We start from the raw sequence: 25048 nt of genomic DNA, 5'->3' as shown, positions 1-25048 counted from the left end.
TTAATGTGATGGATGTGCCCTTCATTTCATTGCAATTTTTCCAGCTGGGGGCTTATATTAGTGGGGCTCAAACTGATTTCATCTTCAATTTTTTGCCGTTCCTCTCAAAAAACAAGTGGTTTATTTTGCAACGTACTATGTTTTTGCTTCAGATGAGACTCAAGTTTTGACAGCTCTAAACACTAATTTGCTAACGTTTCACAGCATATAACACACTGAGGCAAAGGATACTCACTCGATACGGTATATTTTCTCACCACTTTCTTTAATTTTTTTCCACTGGCTCATCCCGAGTAGATTTAGATGGTCCAGGGAGTTCATCTTCACCACCAGTGCAACCTCCCCGTTTTTGCAAGCCGTTACTTTGTAGAGTTGCAAAATGGACGACTGTACTTCAGTTGCTAAGTTACTGCTCACTGAAGCGCATCTTCAAACTCACATGACACATTATAATGTTTCAGTTACTACCCAATACAATACATACAACCGTTTGAATACGAAATGTTTAAATAACGTACCTGTAATTTTTCTTTTTGAAAAAAGCTTTGAAACAGACTAAAGTTAGAAGTGTCAGGATGTTAACAATGAAAATAAAAATTACAGGTACGTTATTCAAACAGTTGTAGCAACACGTGGGGACGTGTAACATTATATTTTTCAGAACCCTGCTACTTACTCTTTAATACTGCTTGCAAGCCCCTAAATTAAGTGTCTGGGTTATTTCTTTCCAAAAAGGTAACTTTATCTGGTGTATTTTTCATTGCTGAAAAAAACAGTGTTGATAATGAGTTGTATAAAGTATAACTATACAGCTTGTATAAAGGTGGAGTATAAAGCTTGGAGAATCTAGCCCATAGTATCTACTTGACAAAAAAGGTGAACAAAATTACTAATGAACCTTGTTTGTTCCATCTAAAAGGTCTACAAATTATCTTGAAATGGTGTTGTTACTGTCAGTGGTGGAAGGGTAGGGGGATTGGAAGCAGCCTTTAAATTTGTATTGACCTGCTGACATGAGCTGTGGTTCTACTGTGTTACCAAATAAAATAGTCTACATGTTAAATTAGGGATATTTGAAACTCTTTCTGACTTAAGACTTCCAGTCTTCACTTAATCAGTTTCAGAAAATACATGAATACATCTAGAGCTTTAAGGTTTCTTTATTCATTAACACTATATACAATTTCTAACATGAAAAATAACGAGTACCATGACACTGAACTATTTACAATTCAATTTTTACAAAATGTTTTTACAAGTATATCTATTTAAAAAACAAGCTAGACTGAAACACACAAAACCAACCATTCTGTAACATACATAAATAAATATTGACATTAAATGACTAACACAAGCATGATTTCTACAGCCAGTTTAGTAAATACACAATTCTGTCATTTCTACACTAACTTATCATTCTATTAATAAAAGTAAATATGTGTTCATTGAGTCCTCTGTTAATTATTCTGTAAACTGAATTAAGCTAATATATTCAGAAGATGTAACACAGACATTGTATTTCATGCATCAAACAGAACACTTGAGTTTGGTCATGCAAAACCATATATGATTCAATCTACAACTATTAATTAATTTGCATTTTAAATTAAATGGATTCCTACATGCAATATCCTAATTAATCTTAGTTAAACTACATTTTTAGTAACAATAGCCATCAATATTATGTACTATTAAGCACCACTTGGGATTACTTAGTACTAGGTAATAAATAGTTTGATCCTCTTGCAGATGTAATATACTGTACAAGTATTATGGCACTTTTCCGTTTCTCAAAAGATGCAATATTGACTTTTTCCTTTCTACAAATCATTAAACCTGCCATCATAATAAGACGTCTTTTTGAAGGAAAAGGTTCATATAAACATGGCTTTCTATGCTACTCAATATTCTTCTCATAATTAATTATTCATATAATGTCATGTCGGTTATACTTTAAATGTGACATGATATCTTAGCGAAAATATTACCACCGGTATTTCAGTCTAGAATACCCTAGGATCGCACATATATATATATATATATATATATATATATATAAATCTCAAACAAGCCCAGCAAATGTGAAAGTGTACAGGAGGCCTTCGTTCAGTGCGTCTTAGTGACTGGTAAGTTCTATTTGCAATAGTAACTTTAGCAAGGTAGGAGATGTGTCCAATTAAAATAGTTGGACACCTTCCAGTTGAAAAGAAAAAAAACACCTCTCATAGGTTTAAACAGTAACATAAGTCTGTATTATTTATTTATTTATTTATTTATTTATTTATTTGCAGTGGGTGCTGCTCGATTTAATTTCTCTGCATCTCACTGTGTCTTCAGTGTTTTCCTGAAGATGGCTTTTTGTGATGCTGATGGTGCTGTTTGAGTCTGGGCCCTTTAAAAATCAAACAAGGAAACACTGGTCAGGCAACAAAATGGTAACGCATAACATTCTTATGTGTTCTTGATATTTGGTACCTGTTCTGATAAAGAATTATATTCATGAACTGGCACAACAATCAGTAGAATATAAGTATCATATAAACATAAACTATGATTGTTTAGTTTGATCTGTTCTGTGTAATCAGAGTTACAATGTACTGTACTAATGGAATACAATTATTTATAATTTGCTGCTTTTATTTAATGAGTCATTCTTATGGATATAATTCCACCACATTCTTACAGATAAAAAAAAGGTTTTAAAAAACAGAGAATATTTTCGAATCTGTGCCACAGTCAACAACTGGTTTTAAGTGCTCAGGTTATAAGAAGGGTTACTGCTGATGGGCAAGTTGTTGCAGCCAAGTTCCAAGTCATAAAAGCATACAAAAATAAAACAAGCCTGACATCCAATTTAGCAGAAAAGCTAAATGGCCCACAGCCCTAATGCCATATTGACATGTATTCACTACACTTAGTATGGCTTGTTAATTGTTTTAATTACCATATGTCTAGTGATGTAACTGTTAAGTGCTACTTAGTACTAAAGAACAACTGGCACATGCATGTGTTATCCAAAAAAGGGAGGGAACCCACTCTGCCACTTTCCACATCCCCACACATTTTATTGAGTATGCTGTAATTTGTTGCCTACTGTGGTATTCAAAATGATAAAACACAGTATAAAAAAGCCATGTTCTTCCACCATGACCCTGGCAAACTCAGGGTTTATTCTGAACTCTAAGTAAATATGTACTTACTGTGTGGACGAGCTGGTGGAATGTCAGGTGTTTGAAATGTTTTAACTGTTGCTGGGCCTTCTCCTCCCGTTGTTAACACCTGCACTTCCAGTCTGTACAAGATTGATGGCCTCAAATTTGACACTGTAAGATGATGGTGGTCCTGAAAGAAAGAAAGAAAGAAAGAAAGAAAGAAAGAAAAAAAAATCACTGAAACAGACAAAATCTCTTTACATTTTGTTGCATTGACTTTTTTTTTTTTTTTTTTTTTTTTTTTTTTTTTTAATTATTATTATTTCAAATATATGACATGGGTTCTAAAAAATACAGTCAAACTTACTTAAATTGTCTACATAAATCAACAATCTACTGAAATGTAATATCTAATTGATGTGGGTCATCCGGTGCACCAAAACATAATTTACATAATAGATGTAGCATATTGAATACGTAACGATGCAAATAAAATAATGAGATTATATAGCTCAGTTAAGCAAGTAGGTAATGGGAACACACCAGTGATGAAAAACTGACCTGCCTATACCTGTAGTATCCAGTGATTTAAAGGATCAATAAGATACCACAAACTGTGGCTTAGTGGGGTTACATTCCTGAGGTGAACATATGTTCTCCAGCTGAGGACATTGTATTCAGCAGCCACATCTCTAGTTTCCCATGGCTAGAAATGACCTACCCTCCACTCAGCACTCTGACCCACTGTACTTATTTTGATATCTAGTCTGCCAACTATCTGTGGGGGAGTTGAAGGGTCTTCTTATCCAACGGCAGATTTCTTTTCATGACACCATTTGTGTTAATAAATAATGAATACGTAGCGTCTGGTTTGAAGATGACTAACCTAATGACAGTTTGTGTAACTTTGTGTCCTGTACCTCTATTAATCCAGAGCCCTACATACATACATTTCCTTGCTTACATGACTATTATTATTATTAAGTCATAGTATTAGTAGTAGTTTTGCTTTACTTCACCATTTTTATATTTATCCAGCATTGAAATAGTTCTGTCATTTCTCCCTTAAGTTATAGCCGCCTGTCATAAGTGACTTACAGGAGGCAGTATCTGTGCCTGGGAGATGATGCTGTTTGGTAAACTGTACTGCCTGCTCTCCGTGGTGACCTCTGCCCATGTGACTTGGAACCCTGTCACAGGCTGGTGTAGGTTTGCCCTTGATATTCTCCAGAAGAAATTGCCTGTAATATTCCCTTCCTGAATGATGAAGGAGGCAGACAGGTTCTCTGGCTTGGCAAGCACTTTCTGAAGCACTGTCACTGGAAACAAAGACAAAAGTTTAATGAGCACACAGGGATCCCACAGACTAAATATCATACGCTATGTTGTTTTATATGAAGTAAACAAGCAGATGTGTTCTAAAAAATATATTTTTCAGATAAACTATTTGTTGTTTTTAAGCCAATAGTGATACAGATATAGAATACTGTCCGCTTTTAAAATTGACATTTTATAGAAGCAAAATGATAGTGAAGGACCCTTATTTGACCTATTTCTTGTGATTTCAAATTCATTTATGGTTCTTAAAAACAAAACAAAACAAAAAATTCCCCTGTAAATTTACTAAGGAGTTGGCAATTTGCCTGCAAGTTGCCCACTGTGGAAAATACAGGCCAACATGTTATCAGCTGTATTATTCACTGAAGCTTAAATTTGACGTACATAACATTACAAGTAAAAATAAGATACTAAACATACATAACCGATACTTACTGTGTAACAATTTAATCATAATACAACATAATACATTTGTCAAACAACTATTATGATAAATGTGCCAACATGTCATGCACCATTTTTAAATGCACTTACCCGTTTCTCCACAGTTAATGTGTTTATAGCTCTTTCCTTTGAGAACAGAGCAAGGTGGAGTGGTAAAGCTTGTAGTTTCTGCCTTTGAGCGGCCCTTAGATTTCATAGCCTGGACAGTCACTCTATACTTGCATGAAAACAGCAGCCCTTGGAGATGTATGTAGTTTTCCTATGCCAAGAAAAACAGTGTTTATTATTGAGGAGTTTCAATATTTTACAGTTCCCAAGGAATCTTACCAATGATTAAAGACATATAGCTGTAAAAGTAATAATTTCCCTCCAGTTGCCACACAACAAAATAAAGTATCATGTATGAACTTTACACGACAATACGCAACAGGGGTACATATTTCACCTCTAGTGCCATATTTCACAAAAACTGTCATTTGAAAATGTTATTTCTTCAATAAAACACTGGAAACAGTTGCACCACTCCAGTTAGATTATGTTGAATTCTTCTGTCAATTTTTATATAGGAGTTGAGTATAGCACTGGAAGGAATTGTATCTACAACCATTCTGAAGGTTAGTGTGTGATCACCAAGGACTGAGCTCATTCTATGCCTATGTCAAACCTGTGTCAGCTCTTCTTCAAAAACACTGGAGTATTTTGTCATGCAATCTTTTTGCATGCCTGTATTATTACTGTGTGGAAAATATTGAATTAAACTACTGTGTATTGCAATGTGTTGCACTGCAGTGTATTTTGGAGCGGCACAGTTAAATAATGTCACATAAAAGGGAAGAAGCGTCTATTCTTAATCCTTAGCTTCATATACGAAAACATGTGGGACCTCATGGAACTGCCAAAGCTATCCTTTGTGTCAGGCCTGCGTCATGAATAGTTCACATTTGGGATGAGGTTGTTGTAGATGTGAGGACAACAGAGGAAAATAGTTCAAATATAGAATTCTGGTTGATATGTAATTCAGCACATGCTGCTTAATAATCCAGGATTGTGAGAAGGACAGAAGTGTGTGAAGTGTATTTGCAAAGGCCTGTCTTTTGATGGCAAATGGTAAAATGAACAAGGACTAAATGTACTAAATCTACAGAACCTCCATCTCAATAAGGTATAGCCAATTATTTAGTTATTTCTCAGATATTGTGTATTTTAGTGCCCTGGCTGTTGCTGACAGGGTTTCACCTAAGACTACCACATTTAGACCAGTCACGGGGTATTCAAGTGTAAATATAAATCACAAAACACATGTTATTTAAATGAATCCTTAAAATAATTAACTTCAGAGTATGTGTAATGGATTTCATCCCTAAGAATTAAATACAGTGAAAATCAAGTCAAGCAGAGACAACTAAATTACAATATAAGAAATTTAGTTTTCCCAGTATACCTTTCTGATATGTTGCAGACTTGATATGGCATTACTAAAACTAACTGGGCCACCCGACTCAAAGTTCTAAAGTGCTTTACAGCATATGTGAATTTCCCAAAGCCTGGTGGCATTTTATAAAGCAAAATCATTAACCATGCACCCTAAAACCACAAAGCTAGTTGTTTTCATGAAGTGGACGCCATTTCTGATCATTCTGATTTGAAACAGCAAAGGCGTATATATCTTGATGCAAGCTATAAAGTATTTTGCATTTTCATTTGAGAACACAATCCTGTTAGTTAACTGAAATGTGTGCTTGGTTAATGTAACAGCATTGTTATTCACCAGATTATTTGCAATTCTTATGAATGTTTCTGAGAGAAACTGCCAACCAATGGCATTTGTGGCAAATCCCCAAAAAATAAATGTAGGTAGATCCTACATATGCAGCCACTGGTTGGAAGATGAAAGAAATCAATATAATAGTTTTGTCAATCGTCCATCCTGCTTGAGGGCAGAATACTGCTGAAATGTTTATATGCTGTTAGTAGTGCCTACCCGAGTGGCTAATCTACCCCATTATTTAGTGAGTTCTCACTAAATAATTCAATAAGATGTACTAAGGCCAAGACTCAATTTACATAACAGAATTTGCTTCATATTACAGAAGTTTCTAAAGCTATGACCAACCCTTGTAAATATCAAATCATGCTTCTTACAAGACCATAAAACGCAAGTTTAAAGCAAGAACGATGCAAGTATGATACCAGGATAAGGAAGGATTTCATGTAAACCATACAAAAAACTTGCATAATCCTTGCAATCGTTTTTTTCTGAATTAAAATCTTGCGATCTCCTTGTGTGATCCATGCATCCCTTGTATTGTCCAAGCATAAACCTTTTTTTTTGTGCAAGGCATGCATGAAAGCATCCTGGTATCATCCTTGCATGGTTCTTAGTTTAGTTTGTATTTGTTTACCTGTGTAACAGCTTTCTCAGGCCCCTTTGTTTCATTATGAGTGCAAGACTCTGGTATCCACTGGACATGGTAACGGGTAATGCTGGTATCTAAGAGAAAAAAAAGACATGCTTCTTAAGGAAAGCAACTTATTTATTCCACATGTTCAAAAGATGGCACCTGAAATTAAATGAGAACATTTGACAGAAATTTGAATCTGATTTGTTAGGCTCAATTAAATGAAGCAGCCTAAAAGCTCAAATATCTAAAGAATGATTAAATGAAATGACACTTGTTTTTTTGTTGGGATGAAAGCATTGACTCAGTTCAGGGAGATACCTATGATTGTAATTTGCTTCCATTGTGTTGAAATCCTCTATTTGTTTCTCTCCATAAATTTGTTGAAGCACTAAAGATTTTTTTTTTTTTTTTTTTACAAATCCATTTAATCTTTACAACCACAGATCCAAATACATCAAAAAGATAAAGTATGTTGCAAAATTCAATCCATAATTTATCTCCAGAAACCATTTGTTTAATTAATCACAAAACATGTCCGAGTTACACAGTCCCATGGTATGAAATTCTTTATTTATTAACCCATGTGGCTCATGAAAACAGAATGGTAAACACAACCTTCACCACCACCAATAGGCTTCAAATACATATGCTTGCGTGGCTCCTCTGGGTTCTACCAAGCATAACCTTTCACATGACTTGTCCTTGCGTACCTTCTCCCACACAAGCTTTGCTCTCTATTTAGATTAAAGAAAGCTAAGCCATGGAAGAATTATAGAACATTGTAGAACATTGTAGAACATTATGGGCACAGGAAATCTGCTTCTTATTCACATAATTCAGACCTAGTAATGTTTGCACCATTTGAAGACCATTACAGATAAAAACAACTTGGAGCATTATTATATTAACAGATTTCATAATATATTATCTCCCCTCACCCTATAATAAACAGTACCATCAAGATTACCTATGGTCTACAGTAAATGACACAATTACATTAGAAGGAGTGCTAACTAAGATTTTTAAAACAACTAACGTTCCTTCTGCCATTGACAGCATTACTCATTTTCATGTGTTGAAGATATTTTGGGTCTTTATATCTTTTTTTAACTTTAATTCTGGATATGTATATTTTTCAAGTACAGTCTCCGCGTATAGGAACATCTCCTAAGAGAACTCTTCGCCTAAGGGAACACCCTTGTGGTGTAACAGATTTTTCCCATTGTAAATGCACCAGCTAAAGGAACAGGAACCGTTTAAAAGAACACCTTCTCGGCACCGATAGCGATTCCTTCACAGTGGATACAGTACTGTTTTTGTTTCCTGTTCTGTCACAGCACAGAAAGTGTTTTGATATTCCAAACTGAAGTACAAAATAATAAGCCAAAAATAACCACCAATGATAAAATTGCTTTTGAGAACTGATTTCATACCTTATTTGGCACTCATATTATTTTGTTTGTTAATTATTTATTTTTGTTTAATGATGTTTTTGCAATGTTTGCCAGATTTAAAACAAGATTACAACCAGGAATGGAGGCTTGTATAGCGGGATTTAAAGATGTATTACAGTTAAGATACGGGGGATTTAAAACAGAATTGTGGTGATATGTACAAAAATGCTTACACAAAAAAAACCCCAGAAGAACGTGCCCGTAACCATAGGGATTTAATTGTGGAAGACAGCAAAGGAAAGAAGGTACAACTTAAGTGTGCAAGTACTGTTGAGTTACTATACATATTTTGACACAAAATAAAAATAAATTAAAAAAAACTCAAGCATTTTGGAAAGTAACCGAAAACATTAATTTCATACAGTATATCTAAAATGAAAATAGCTAAAAAGAAGCACTGAGAAATACAATTAATAAAACCCAAAAAACAGAAGCCCTAATTATATACAGTGCTGTCTAAAATCACATACCGGTACACTGTGTGTGTGTGTGTGTGTGTGTATATATATATATATATATATATATATATATTATAGTATCATGCCATTATAGGCCTACTGGTGAAATGGCCATGAGACAGTTGGTGCTTAACACATAGTGAATTATTTTGGCCATGAATTTTAGCATTTGTCATAGAAAAGACAAATTTCACATATTTTATAACGTTACCGTAGGATACTTTTTTTTTTTTTTTTTTTTTAAATCAATGATGCGGTTTTTTTTTTTTTTATGTCCAGTTCACTTTGAGTTGCTGAACACATTTTATATTGCACTTAAGTCGATATAAATCAGTCGATATAAAATTTGTGGAGTATAAAGGAATTCCTAAATATACTTACAAAATATAGCGATACAAGTTACAGCTGTACCGTTGGTCTATTAATTTTTGAACACCATTTGTTTGCGCATCTTTTGGCAAACTGAGTAAATTAATAACAGTCTTTCATTGCATGCAATGTCAGTAGCACAGCTCTGCAGTGGAAAAACAACCCAAGCTCTCCTTAACCGCACTGTGAGGGCTCAGTATAGCCCCAGTGCGGCTCGGTTGACCAGTGGAAAAGAGGCATTAGAAATACCCCCAGAGGTACGCGTACCCCTGGTTGAAAACCCCTGATCTAGTTTATCTATTTTGCATGGTATTAAACAGACCCTGACTAAAGGCTTTGTTTAGGTCATCAGCTGTGAAGATACTTGAAGTGTTTAAGCTTGGAATTTCCCTTGCTATTTGACTAGATTTACTATTCATCAATCTTTGTAGTTTGGATATGGAATTATACTGCTCATATTAATAAGTAAGTTATTATGCCACTGCAGCTCATGCCAAGAGCCTTGATTGTGGTTTAATAAACAAAGCCCTTGATGGCTTAAAAGATGGCTCTCGAGCAAAGCAATTTAGAAGCAGAAAAGGGGGATTTTGAGCTGAATTAAAAAAAAAAAAGAAATAAACAAAATCTAAAGCTTTGCACAAATGAAATGAAAGAGTCAAATTTAAGATGATCTGGTAATTCACTAAAGTAGCAAGGATGGCAGTTGTCTGTATCTTACTTCAAGGTCCTAATTTCGTGACAGCTTTTAAAACCACCATAAACATGAGTATTGTAAAAAAAAAAAAAAAAAAGGATATATTATGTTTGATCACATTCCAAAAAAATATATATTACGTTTGATCTCATTCCAGTTCTCCTTTTTCAAAGGACTGCTATAAAAGTTTATTCTGTTGCACTTGAGCTTTCAGACCAAAACTATGTATTTTCAAATTCCAGCAATATATTAGTTTAGTTCATCAGCAACTTTATGTCTGTCCACTTTTCTGTGAATTTCTTTTATAGGACCAAGACTATGACATGGTTTTCTTTACTAATAATCTGAGTAAAAACTGTGCCAAGACAAACTGGAAAGACCTTTGCAGTTATATTTATAGCATATTGCTACTGAAAGCAGTGTTCATAGAAGAACTATTAACAGAAAAGTTAAGTTATAAAGAAATGATTAAGGGTATATTCACAGAAAGGTTTTGGCATTCTGTAAGTTATTTTGTCACTCAAGGAAATGAACAATGTCTATAATTCAATGGCCCAGACTTTAATTGTAAACTTGCTTGACAGTGTCAAAATATTTTCAGACCCATAAGGCTGCCCTGTTCAAAATAATGAAAATTGCAAATGCTTTGGCCAGTTTATGATACAACACAATTACATTTCTTTATTTTCCTTTGAAACCGAGTTCCAAAATCTTTGCGTTCTTGAGTTTGTTATTTAAAAATTGGCTGCAGTGATGACATATTGGTAACATAAAATACCTCAACATAAATAACAGGGTTTCAGTCTTTCCATTCTGGTATGAACTGAAACACATAATATATATATATATATATATATATACACACACACACACACACACACACACACATAAACACATACATACATACTGTGTATATATATGATGGTCTAAGCCAACCAGCCGAACTACATTTCCCAGAATACCTGGACTAGAAGGGGTCAGTTTCACCTGTATTAAAAGGCTGATATTTAAACAGGGCTAAAAACCCTGTTCAGGTCGCTCTCGTTGGGTACTAGACAAAAGCTGAGGTGTTGAAAGGACATCCTGGAACTGTTTATAAGGTAACCATTACATTTAATGAATCCATATAAGAATTTGTTTTGAAGAAGCTGGTAAGCAGCTTAGCTGCCTGGTCATTAGACAGTGAAACGTCACAGTTTAGCTAGTAACTCCAAGACGGAGCTATGCTTTTGTTTTGTTTGCTGTTTTGTTAAACTTTTGTGAATAAAGATACAGGCACCGACCTGTTTAAACAATAATACTACGATTGACATCTTCTTTTTACACTAGAGGACGGGGCTAAAAGTCCCAAATGAGACTGACACTCTGTCAAACAGTGCCAGAATTGTCACATCTGGTGGAGAATGTGGGCAAGCCTCTGAATTTGTCTATGTGTAGAAGGAATTATAAAACATGGAAGAGTATTTAAAAGCTCTGATGCCGAATGGGGCTCCCGAGTGGCGCATCCAGTAAAAGCACTCGCTAGAGTGCAGGATGCGCTCTATAGCCTGGACGTCGCCAGTTCGAGTCCAGGCTATTCCACAGCTGACCGTGGACGGGAGCTCCCAGGGGGCGGCGCTCAATTGGCCGAGCGTCATCCGGGGGGAGGGAGGGTTAGGTCGGCCAGGGTGTCCTCGGCTCACCGCGCACCAGCGACCCCTGTAGTCTGTCCGGGCGCCTGCGGGCTTGCCTGTAAGCTGCCCAGAGCTGCGTTGTCCTCCGACGCTGTAGTTCTGAGGCGGCTGCACGGTGAGTCTGCAGAGTGTAAAGAAGCGGGCGGCTGACGGCACATGCTTCGGAGGACAGCGTGTGTTCATCTTCGCCCCTCCTGAGTCAGCGCAGGGGTGGTAGCGGTGAGCTGAGCCTAAAAATAATTGGGCATTTCAAATTGGGGAGAAAATAATAATAAAAAAAACTAATTGGCAATGACTAAATTAAAAAAAAAAAAAAAAAAAAAAAGCGCTCTGATGTCAGGCACAGCAGCACTACAACAAATGGCTGCAGCCCAGCAAGATGTGAATAAGCTGCTCAGGGAAGAGCAACAACGTACTGCACAAGAGCAACAATGTACTGCACTTGCAACTCAGCAAAAGATCCAGGCGCTGGCCGAAAAACTGGACGCAGTTGCCAGCGGAATACAAAGGGGATCTCCATCCATCAGAGCCAGTCATTATCTGCAAAAATGACCACTACTGATGATGTGAAGGCATATTTGAGGGCCTTTGAGCGGACCGCAGAGAGGGAGAGCTGGCCAAGGACACAGTGGGCTGGTTTGCTGACTCCGTTTGAGTGGGGACTTCCAGAAGGCTTATCACGATCTAGACCAGGAACAAGCCAAAGATTACTCCAAACTGAAGGCGGAGATATTGGCTAGGTTGGGAGTTACCACTGCTGTCCGAGCTCAGAGGTTCCACGCATGGGTATATCAGCCTGATAAGCCCACCAGGTCCCAAACGTTCGACCCGATACACTTGGCTAAAAAGTGGCTACAGCCTGAGGTCCGTTCTGCCACCCAGATCGTGGAGACGCTCATCATGGATCACTTCTTGAAAGGACTGCCCCCACCTTTGAGGAAATGGATAGAACAAGGAGACCCTCTCATTTCTACGATCTGTGGGAACCGAGCGGACCCAGCCCCTGAAGGCCCGAAGCCCCAACACATCCGGTAAGACTGATTTTGCGTTATGGGAAGCTGAAGAGCAGCCCAGGGCTATGAAGGGACTTGGGGACTGGGGTGAAAAAAAATCAGGGAGTTGGCATATGAAGCCAGACAGGGGTAAATCGGTGGGCTCCTGAGAGACCACCAAAATTGCCCTACTCAGGATGAGTCTATGCAGTGTAATGTGGGGAAGACTGGGGGAAATTATTCATTATTAACATACACTGAGGTAACTGTTTTAATGGGGGTGCAAAATGGTTTAAAGCATTTATGTCCCGTAACCATTGAAGGAAATGAGACCAAAGCTCTTCTCGATTCGGGGAGCATGGCAACCCTAGCAGCTGCAAATTTTGTAGTAGCCACTAAATTGGATCGGTCTCAAGATGTCAGTATTACGTGTGTGCATGGTGACACCTGCCCATATCCCACTGCCATAGTCCACATTCAGACCAGTGCTGGGTCTGTGGAATACCGGGTGGGCGTGGTGCCCAAATTGCCATACCATGTAATACTGGGACGGGACTATCTGAACTTTTTAGAGTTGTGGGAAAATAAAGGAATTGGACCCACCCAACAAAACTGAAGTAACCAAAATTGAGTGAGGAGACCGGGGTCAGATTTCCTTTTGATGCTGCCGAGCTGTATGGGGAAACAGTAAACCCTGGCGAGAATGGGAAAGAAAACAATAAAATAAAAACTCCAGCTAACGTTTTGTTAGGCGAAGAACATGACCAGCAGACCCCGAGTACCTCCCATAACCTTGGAGCAGAGACAGAAACTGAAATAGATATGTTGGATACAAATTGGGAAAATGTTGCTAATGCGCAGTTAAGAGGCCCCACATTAAGCTTCGCCAGAGAAAGAATAAAAGTAATAAATGGAACTGCTGCAAACTCAGGAGGTTCCCTTATCTTGCCCTCACTTCGTATTAAAAAATGATTTGCTGTATCGAGTAGAGAAAACAGGGGAGGATATAAATCGAACAGTTATTGGTCCCACGACCCTTACCGTCTTGGATTTAGCCCACGATCATGTTCTTGAAGGGCATTTGGGAATAAAGAAAAGACAGAGTACTTGGAAGTTTTTTTGGTTAGGAGTACATGCAGAGGTGGAGCAGTAGTGCACATCTTGCCCGGAGTGACAACGTACAGCCCCTTTTAAAGCTTTTCGCAGCCCTCTAGTGCCGCTCCCAATAATCGAGGTACAGTTTGAACGTATCGCTACGGATTTAATAGGACCTCTCGGGAAGTCCGCTGGGGGCACCAACACATCTTAGTTGTGTTGGATTATGCCACTCGATATCCTGAGGCGGAACCACTCCAAAACACTAGCTCCAAAGGAAGAACTCATGCTCATGTTTAGTAGTGTTGGTACTCCTAACGAAATACTGACCGACCAGGGAAGCCCTTTTATGTCTCGGGTAATAAAAGAACAAACTGTGCAAACTTAAGCACTTAAGAACTTCTGTTTACTACCCACAATCTGACCGCCTTGTGGAGAGGTTTGATAAAACTTTAAAAGCTATGGTATGTAAAGTCATCAATAAAGACAGGAAGAATTGGGATTTCTTGCTCCCCTACCTAATGTTCGCAATAAGGGAAATGCCCCAGGCGTCCACGGGATTCTCACCCTTTGAGCTGTTTCATGAGGTCTTTAAAAAGAGACTGACACTCTGTCAAACAGCGCCAGAGTTGTCACTATATATTATAATTGTATTTTTAATTATTCCTAAAACTGTTTGGGAGTCTCCCCTTAAGCAATTGTAAATCAACCAATTTGACATTGTTCCCAGTACATGAAATAATATTTAGTTTTATTACTTTTGCAAGGCACTATATATAGATAGATAGATAGATAGATAGTGCCTTGCAAAAGTATTCAGACTCCTGACTAATTCTCTCATATTACTGAATTACAAATGGTACATTGAAATTTCGTCCTGTTTGATATTTTATTTTAAAACACTGAAACTCAAAATCAATTATTGTAAGGTGACATTGGTTTTATGTTGGGAAATATTTAAGAAAAATAAAAAACTGAAATATCTTGCTTGCATAATTATTCAACCCCTGTGCTGTGGAAGCTCCCAGTTTACACCGATGAAAGAAATTGCCCTAATGAGGACACAATTACCTTACCATTGGCCTCCACCTGTGAACCATTAAAGTTGTTGTCACATTTTCTGGATAAAAACCCCGCTGTTGAAGGATTATTGGTCAGGCTGTGAATCTGAAGGAAAATGAAGACCAAAGAGCATTCTACAGAAGTTAGAGATAAAGTAATACAAATGCACAGATTAGGGAAAGGGTACAAAATAATATCCAAGTGTTTGGATATCCCAGTGAGCACAGTTGGATCAATAATCAGGAAGTGGAAGCTGCATCACACCACCCAGGCACTGCCAAGAAAAGGCCGCCCCTCAAAACTCAGCACTCAAACAAGGAGACTTGTGAGAGAAGCCACAGAGAGGCCAACAATCACTTTGAAGGAGCTACAGAGTTCAGTGGCTGGGAGAGGAGTAATGGTGCACCAGTCAACCATATCAAGAGCTCTGCATAACGCTGGCCTGTAGCTGCGATGTGGGAAAAGGTTTTGTGGTCAGATGAGACCAAGATAGAGCTTTTTGGCCAAAACTCAAAGCGCTATGTGTGGCACAAACCTAACACTGCCCATGCCTCAAGACACACCATCCTTACAGTGAAGTATGGTGGTGGCAGCATTATGCTGTGGGGATGCTTCTCATCAGCAGGGATTGGGCATCTTGTTAAAATTGAAGGAAGAATGGATGGAGCAAAATACAGGGAAATACTGCAAGAGAACCTGCTTCAGTCCGCTAAAAAACTGAAGCTTGGGAGGAAATTCACCTTTCAGGAGGACAATGATCCCAAGCACAAGGCCAAAGCAACATTGGAGTGGCTCAAGAACAAAAAGGTGAATGTCCTACAGTGGCCCAGTCAAAGTCCTGATCTCAATCCCATTGAGAATCTGTGGCACTATTTAAAAATTGCGGTCCACAAGCGTCGTCCAACCAACCTGAACAACCTGGAGCAAATCTGCCAAGAAGAATGGGCCAAAATCACTCCGACACTGTGTGCAAAGCTGGTACATACTTACCCCAAAAGACAAAGCTGTTATTGCAGCGAAAGGTGGCTCTACCAAATATTAATGTGTGGGGGTTGAATACTTATGCAAGCAAGATATCAGTTTTTTATTTTTCTTAAATATTTCCCAACATAAAACCAATGTCACCTTACAATAATTGATTTTGAGTTTCAGTGTTTTAAAATAAAATATCAAACAGAACAAAATTTCAATGTACCATTTGTAATTCAGTAATATGAGAGAATTGGTCAGGGGTCTGAATACTTTTGCAAGGCACTGTGTATATTATATATATATATATATAAATATAATAGATGGGCTTCAGTGAGTTACAGGAAAAATAATTTCTTCCGGGGTTTCTGTGATGTCAGAAATTATGAGACCGAAGGTCGAGTAATTTATAAAACTGTCACAGAAACCCGAGATGGAATTGTTTTCCTGTGACTCACTGAAGAGGCCCATCTATTATTTTTTATAATACATGGATACCCTTGTGATGCTAATATTAAAGACTAGGTGTTTTTCAGTGCTGTACAGACGTTCTATGTCGTTATCCGTTTAGTTTCTCTGATATACGAATGTACCAGCTTTACATTTTTTTTAACTTTTTTTTTTAAACATATTCTCATTTTGTTGATCATTAATGAACATTTCTGTACTGTGGGTATTGTCAAGCGATTGAAAATGAGACATTTTGTGTTTGAATTGAAAGTGATGGTCTCAAGGAGTCAAATGGGTCAAAGTTCAAGTATATTTTCCTCTATAGGAATTATCACTTTTTGACGTCACTACTGTGGTATTATCACTTTTCGAATGGCTCAGGATGCAAATATAGCCTTCAACCATGTATTTTTTTAAAATATATATATATATATATATATATATATATATATATATATATATATATATATATATATATATATATATATATATATATATATATAATCTAGTGGCCAATCCAGACCTACTCCAGTCTCATTACTTTAATCAACATGATCTCAAATTCAAACAGTGCAGCGATACCCGACAAAGACAGAAACGGAGCAACAACTGACTACATAGCAACAGATTTCTATCTGGAATAAACAAAATAACACCACAGAAATATCCGCACCTTCAGCAGTAGTACACACCACTCTTCATTTCTTATTCCTACACACTTATCTCAATCTTGTCTCCCATCTTTATTGGATTTAACCCTTCTTGTACCTACAGTATGCAGTTTCCACATTTTACATTATTTCACTCACTGACATATTTAGCTCACTTTAAAAAAAAAAAAAAAAAAAAAAAAAAAAAAAAAAAATTATGAGCGATAACCGATTCATTACTCTTAAAAGGGCCTAGTTTAGCACTTGATCACTTGGGGGTGGAGTCCACATTAATCCCTGGAATAAGAATACCAAAACTCATTTCAACACTGAAGACATTGACAAAGACTTCTAGTTGTAAAATCATAGATCTTTATATGTTGATTTCAATATTACATATAACATCATTGAGTGCTTGTGGCAATGTGCCCCGCCCCTGTGTGCATATTATGTGTTGTATGTTGCGTGCGTGTGTTAATGTTGGTGTATAGTCATTGGTACACGGGATATAAACGGGTCTGTGTTTCACATGTATTTAAAAATGCAGATTTGTATTTAGGCACGAGGAGGGCACAAATCACTTCACGTGCTGGTTAAATGTAATATGTGAGCACGGGGTTGCACAGAATTAATTCACGTGCTGGGATTCAAGTGAATAATTAATTAGTAATTGAATCCCAGCACAACAGTATATATAGACACATTTTCATTCACTCAGGGTTGGGTGTTCAGTGAGTGGAGAACGGGATTGGAGACGGAGGTAATAATAATAATAATAATAATAATAATAATAATAATAATAATAATAATAATAATAATAAATAGTTAAAATCTGCTCACCGTGTTTGTCTGTCTAGTCCATTTTGTTTGTCTTTTTTTGTTTTGGCGTATAGTGCCGTGTCCTGTTTTGTGTTCCAACCTTTTATTTTCTGTTCTGTTTATTAAATGCTGAGCGAAAGCATTCGCTCAGCTTCACCAAACCACACCTCTCTGTCTGTTTATTTCCTGCTTCTGGTCTGACGCCACCCACTCCGGCCGTCTTTGTGACAGTGCTTTACAGTTATGGATACAATGCTGGTTCCCCTCAGCATTTCTGAGGACTGACACCATGTCCACTGCTCCTTGGCTGTTACCTTTGCAATAGCTCATTACAACACTTAACATAACATGGCCTGTCTAGGTAGTTAAAACTACATGGGTGTCTCCCATAGTGAAATGTTGGTAGTCAAAAGTATTTAGAATGAAATGTGTAATTAACAATGCTCAATTTACCTCCTCTTTTCTTCCAGTAGACCTTCACCTGAAGCTGTCCGTCCTGGTAGAATGGAGCACCTATCTCTAGAGGACTAGTTGGACTTTTCCCTGTATTAGAGCTCAGAGTGTGGCTACCCCCTTTCCTTGTCTTTGAAGTGGTAGGCTGCTCCTCTGGAATAGAAATGACAGTATTTATCATAACCTAAGATAACCATGCAAACCAGAACACAAACTATACAAGGTAAAAAAGAACACAGACCAAAAGAGAAAAAAATAAAGCTACAAATCGTTTTATTCTTCACAATAGCATCTAAAAGATATTTCTATTTTTTTCCATTTTCATATTTGTCAAAATAACTGTCTTTTGTTTTGAAGTTCTTTTAATATGCATTTTGCGATGAGTGATATTTAGCTAATTCACAGCAGCTGGCACATTGGCATCAGCAACTTAATCCTGTTCTTTTGATGAAGGCAACTGACTTATACATTCTGTGATCTGGGTTCTGAAGCCATTTATGACACAGGCAGACAACACTAAATTCCACAGATTTAGAAAGAAAACCAAGCATACATGCTATGAAAATGCAATTAAGTTACTGAGAGGTTTTACTTTACATGCAGAAAACCTATTCATAAGAGCCAAAGCCATGAAGATGAACTGAACCTAAAGGCACGTGATGAACTAAGAAAATCATCAAAAAAAAAATCTAGCAAACAAACACAGCTAAGGAATGGAATGCTGTGGGTTTAAATCCAGGTCACTGCTGAGTATAGCTCATGTGACTACATGAAGGGCAGACAGACCAATTCGATTCCCTTAAGTCTTCTAAATAACCACAGCATGAAAACCAGTGTTTGCCACTCAGCCCCTTATCTCCAGCGTGACAGAAGACAGACCTGCCAGCAGTAACAGTACAAAATGTTACTCGATTGCCAAATGGCACAGATACTGGCAGAAAATGTAAAACTGTCATACAAAAAAGCTTACTTGTGCCATTTGCTCTCAATGTGCTGAAGTATAGGGAGACCTTTGCACTCTTCAGACGCACTTGTCCCCAGTATGTGATGGCCTGCAGTTCTACCATATAACTGCTGTCTGGCTGGAGCCCCTCCAGATCAACATAGTTTTGGGACTGTAATGGGTTGAAAAATAGAAACAATGTACACACATTACAAATACATCTTATTAAACGCAAGCCTGTGGCCTGTCAATGTCACCAAACTCCAAATCTGTGGAACGCTACACTGGCACTTCTTAATGGGGGGTGGACAGGTATTAAAACCTTGTGTCTTCACCACTGAAGTTTTAATATGGTGTCCTCCCACTATAATTTTGCAACCACTGGTATAAAAGATGCTTGAGGTCGCATCATTTGACAGTAAGAAACCAGCTCCAGATATGCATGTCTGAACATTTTGGAAGGCTTTGGTCAAAAACAGTGGTTTAGTAAAGACAATCTAATTTCAAGTACAGTAAATAACTGTCAAAAAGTGAAGAGATTCTAAATCAACAGTTCACTTTATTGCCTAAATGTGGAAGAAAGACACCTACTTCTTGGAAGTGTCTACTTTCTATAATTTCTTCATCCCTCAAGAAATGTTGTTTCTCACATGCCTGGCTTTCCAAATATTCACTTCTATACCATTAGTATTTTTGTTTAATGGGATTTGACTAAAATGTTCTTTACAAATCGTTCCTTATTCTCCATTAAAAACTGTCAAATCCAATGCTATTACATTTCTTTTAATGGATTGACACAAAGAAATAAATACCCCGTTGGTGGTCTTTCTTCTCTTTTTCTTTGCCGGCACCATGGATTTCCCACTGATAGTCCAGCTCCAGAAGACTTTGTAATGGTGGACTGGAATGTCAGGCTCCTCGGGAAGAGTCCAGGAGATCCTTGTGGAGAGGGAGCCGTCACCATTTGTGGTCATGTTCGTGATCCTCAGACTGGACGGTGTCGGAGGCGCAGAGGGATCTGCAATCAAAACGCTATTTAGTTCCAGCATGTACGATTCTCCAGACAAGATAAAAGCAAGCCTAAAGCCAGGTGAAGGAAGATTAAAACAATTATAATAATAACACAGAAAAGAATCTAGAATCACTCACTGTGAAAATAGAATAGAAAGCAATTAACAAGACATGTGAAGCTGCTTACTCTGACAACTTGAATTCCAGTTAAAGAGATATGCATTTACATTTTCATAGTATCTCATTTACATTTTCATAGTATCTCATAACACATGTGGTATATGCTTCTACTTCTGGCTGGAATTTGTGTTGCTAGTTGAATCGGCATTGAAATAGGTAAGGTATTTGTTAATCAAAATCGTAGGTAAGTTATTTGTTAATCAAAATCGTTGTCTGGTAAAGGTAAAGGCTGCACTTAAAAGAAAAAAAAAATGTAATTAAATTATCCAAACTGTGTTTGGGTGTGTTGAATTGTGAGGTTGATGAGATTATTGTGTTAAGTATATGGCTCCAGGCCTACAGGATAGTATAAATTGGCAATCAGTGTCTTAGAACGCCAGCCGTTCTAAGCGCCAGCCTTCGAAGGGCCACACAACCAAGGGCAGTCTGAGCTGTGGCAGTCAAAGCGAGGACAGGTGGAGCGAGGACCTTTTCCAAATCCCTCCCAATGGCTACTAGAGGCCTCATTCCCACTCTGACACCTAATGTCTGGATCCCCTGGACAAAGCGGGCTCACTCTTTCTCCACTCCTAGAATGAACACTGGTAAGTACCTGCTGCACATACCGTTACTAACCCCTTTTCCCCCTACGCTGCCTGCTACTAATTTGAAAATCTCTGCTTCTCAGCGAACTTATAACCGATACCAATCTTGATCTTATCTGTCTAGCTGAAACCTGGCACTCTGTAAATGACTTGTACTCGCTGCATCTAACCACCCCAAAGGGCTATTCCCTCTTTAACAAACCGCGCCTCACTTGCTAATTCTGTGTTTGCTTTCTCAGTTCTTTCTTTGCCTGCCTTTTCTTCATTTGAACATCTCGCCATCAAGCTCCCCTCTCTCATGTCCCTCACCCTTGCTGTTAACTACCGTCAACCTAAGAATAACTTTTGTTGCAGAGTTTTCAGAATTCCTCTCCCTCATCTGCACTTCTACTGACAAAATCCTCCTCCTAGGTGACAATATCTACATGCTTCCCTTGGGTCATCCGCCAGCACAGTCTCATGTTTCACTCCTGTGCTGACGATACCCAGCTCTACTTAAAACTCGACACTGGAAGCCCCTCTGCCATGGTCCGGCTCTTGGCTTGCATTCAAGACATTGAGGCCTGGATGTCTGCCAATTTTATTCAGCTGAACACCAGCAAATCTGAACTCCTTCTAGTAGGCTCTAAAACTCAACTTAGAATCTCAATATAGCTGCCCTGAACCTCAGAAACTGTCTGCTGCTGCCTTCCCCCACAGTACGAAGTCTTGGTGTACTTCTTGACAGCAACCTCTCCTTTGATGCCCACATCTCATCTGTGGACAAATCTTCCTTCTACCATCTTTGAAACATATCCAAAGTCCATCCCTACCTTTCCCTCCCGGATGCGGAGATACTTTGTCATGCATTTGTCTCCTCTCGACTCGACTACTGCAACTCTCTATATGGTGGTCACCATAAACCGACTGCAGCTAGTTTAGAATTCCGCTCCCAGGATCCTTACCAGATGTAAAAAAAACATGGACACATCACATTCCGTCTTGCCCAGCTGCACTGGCTACCTGTAAAGTTCAGGATTACTTTCAAAACTCTCCTGCTCACCTACAATGCCCTTCATCACACAAGTCCCGAGTACCTCCTCACCCTGCTGACCCGCTATGTCCCTGCCCGCAAGCTGAGGTCCTCCGACTCTGGCCTGCTTGTTATCCCCGCTTTGATGCCTGATGCTCTCACCGTTGCTCGCTTTAAATCAACTCTCAAGACCCACTTGTTCTCGCTTGCTTTCCATGCTCTTTAAGCCTGATATCTGCTATCAGCTGCTAGTTCATGTATTATGCTACTATAACATGTATTATGTATTTTTCACTATTTAATGTTTTATCCTTTTTTACTGTATATCATGTATTATGCACTTCTTTGTATTTTAAAGTATTATGGATTTTCTTACTGCATCTTTTAAAGCGCTTTGTGATGGTGGTCCACTATGAAAGGCGCCATATAAAATAAAGATTGATTGATTGATTGATGTTCCTTTTCAGTCACAAGAGCAACAGACAAAGGCTGAAGTTTTATTATAAATGATACATATAATAGGATATAATACATTTTTAAACAAATTAAATATGTAGTTGGTATTCTTTTAAGCCTCCATGCAACTAGAGGACATATATTGTTCTTGCTGTATTTTTGTACTCATACAAGTGACAGATGCTGGTAGTGAATTAAAAAAACATATTCAATTGAAAAAAAATGCACACTGGTAGGATGAACTTTGAAAGCACAATGCACGTTTGACTAGAAACTAATACGATCACATTGTTTAGAAGAATTGTTACATTTGCAGCAGTTGCAATACGTCCATAAACACTTTGAACCACCAAGAGGGTGAAGACAATGAAAGTAATATTTTGGCACTTCATTCTGTCCTATCCAACAATGTACTGCATGATTCATTTCATCTCTTGTTTTGGTATTATATTAATATAATTGAAACCTGTATGAAAATATAATGAAAAATATGAAAATCTGTATTGTTCCTTAACAATACCAGTGTTATCTAACAAATTGGAAATCCCACAAACAGTTTATACAGCACAGCTCTATGCAGTTGAATGCTAGATCCTGTTAAAAGAGGCCTTCACACGCAGAGGCAAACAAACGAAATGGTCCTAGTGCTGTACTAGTGCACGACTGATGAGGCAACAAGCAACAAATGTGTATGCTACTGGAGTTACAATTTTCTTTTCATTTCTTTTTCAAGAATAGGGCCACAGCATGAACAAAATTTTATGCTTGTTACACAGATACAGTTACTGATATTAGACTGATGGCAAGCCCAATATTTTTGTGATGATCCTAATCCACAGAAGGTTGATCATGAAAAAAAAGTATGTGACAACGAATCAGATATGTCACTGAAGAGTTGTTCACAGAGGGTTGTTATACACTAGGTAGAAAAACAGATAGCTAGATATACATGCTTGTGACATGTAACAGAATATAAAATTTAGATTGACTGACTGGTGTCAACATAGAAATGCAATGATGGCCAGATGTTTCATCATTATACTTCTTTGTTACACAGGAATGAGGGAATGTATCTGATGGGTAACCAAATACCCCTGAGCCAGAGAACTGCCAGAAACACACAGCCTTTAGCTTACTGCTGGAATCCTGTACCTGAGGACATGCAATTTACTTCTAGGCTGAAAGCTGATTCTGTGAAAATAATCAGTAATACTGTGTGGGTATATGAGCTGAATATCTAAAAGTAACTGAAAGACAAGTTCCTCATTCCTGTGGATTCCCTGGAGTGTGAAATTATAAATCAAAATAAATAAAAGAGTATGGTATCACTGCCGTTGAACTTGCTGGAGGAGCAGTGCACTGTATGTAACATGCAGAATTCAGTGTGTTAAAGATTCCCTCAGGCTCACGTAAGAGGGTTCAGAGGAACGACAATGTAAACTATATTAATCTCTTATTTTACAGTTTATTATCGCTTGGTCATTTAGTGTTGGATATTGCAGTTTTCTATAATGGTTGTTCAAACACAGGAACGACAAATTGGTTTGTATTCCAGGCAAAATTATGCTCATTGCATGTTTCCTTTTGTATTAAATAAATATGTTATTAAATGGCATACGGCCTGATTTTCAAAGCTTAGCAACTTTTTTTTTTTTTTGGGGGGGGGGGGGGGGGGGGGGGGGGGGTAAATGAATATATTCGAATCTGTGCAAAAACAGCATGACATTTAAAGTTAAAACACAGAATCAATGAAGATTTTTTCAAAGTGATGAGAGCAAGTACATCCATTAAACATAATGGAGAAATTAATTTCTTGTTATTTTTTTTCTTTTCTTTTAGGAGGTCATTCTGACTCCTGCTTTTTCATCGTGAATCTGAGTTATAACCTCACTTCAACCTGGGCTGTCATAGTCTGCAGCCAGTAATACCCCAAATTTGCAGTAAATCTGTATTCTACGGACCATAGCTGTGTCTAATCTCTGATTAACCAGCTTTATCAGGTGTTACATTTTATAAGGGCACTTTCTTAAATCACTCCTTGCTGTATCCTGAGATAACCAGCTGCTTTTCAGAATTCATTTCATGAGATGTCTGACAAAAAACTACATGCAATTGACTAGTTTACATAGATATGCCTTAGAAGGCAAAGACAACTGCATCTAGCCATTTTGTGTATATTCAAATATATATTAAAAGCGTGAGAGAGATTTGAGTGGGATATACTGTGTTTTAAAAGTGGAAATCTGATAACTCACTGGGATTTCTATATTAATGGAACAAGCATGCCAATGATATTAATCCCCGTCGCTGTAAATTCAGAATTAGAGTCATAGAAACATGAACAAGTACATCACCACAACCCACATCTACAGTATGAGCTTTGAGGTT

General features: G+C 37.7%; 1 protein-coding gene across 2 annotated transcripts in view; it reads right to left on the bottom strand.

The window, feature by feature from the left end:
• Positions 1-1142: 1142 nt before the first annotated feature.
• The window catches only part of LOC117406806 (anosmin-1-like), a 73952-nt gene continuing 50046 nt past the window's right edge, over positions 1143-25048 (bottom strand). For both annotated transcript variants that reach the window (XM_034011126.3, XM_059029014.1), the window contains 8 exons: positions 20230-20435; positions 19445-19589; positions 18475-18627; positions 7337-7425; positions 5025-5193; positions 4251-4471; positions 3201-3342; positions 1143-2392 (listed from right to left, as the gene is read on the bottom strand). In XM_034011126.3, the coding sequence (XP_033867017.3) occupies positions 2334-2392; positions 3201-3342; positions 4251-4471; positions 5025-5193; positions 7337-7425; positions 18475-18627; positions 19445-19589; positions 20230-20435 (1184 nt within the window). In that variant the 3' untranslated portion in view covers positions 1143-2333. The remainder of the gene's footprint in view (positions 2393-3200; positions 3343-4250; positions 4472-5024; positions 5194-7336; positions 7426-18474; positions 18628-19444; positions 19590-20229; positions 20436-25048) is intronic.

Source organism: Acipenser ruthenus, chromosome 8 (genome assembly GCF_902713425.1).
Source record: "Acipenser ruthenus chromosome 8, fAciRut3.2 maternal haplotype, whole genome shotgun sequence".
In the NCBI taxonomy this organism is placed as follows: domain Eukaryota; kingdom Metazoa; phylum Chordata; class Actinopteri; order Acipenseriformes; family Acipenseridae; genus Acipenser; species Acipenser ruthenus.
Note: the sequence above shows the minus strand (reverse complement) of the source record. Positions and strands in the feature narration are given on the sequence as shown.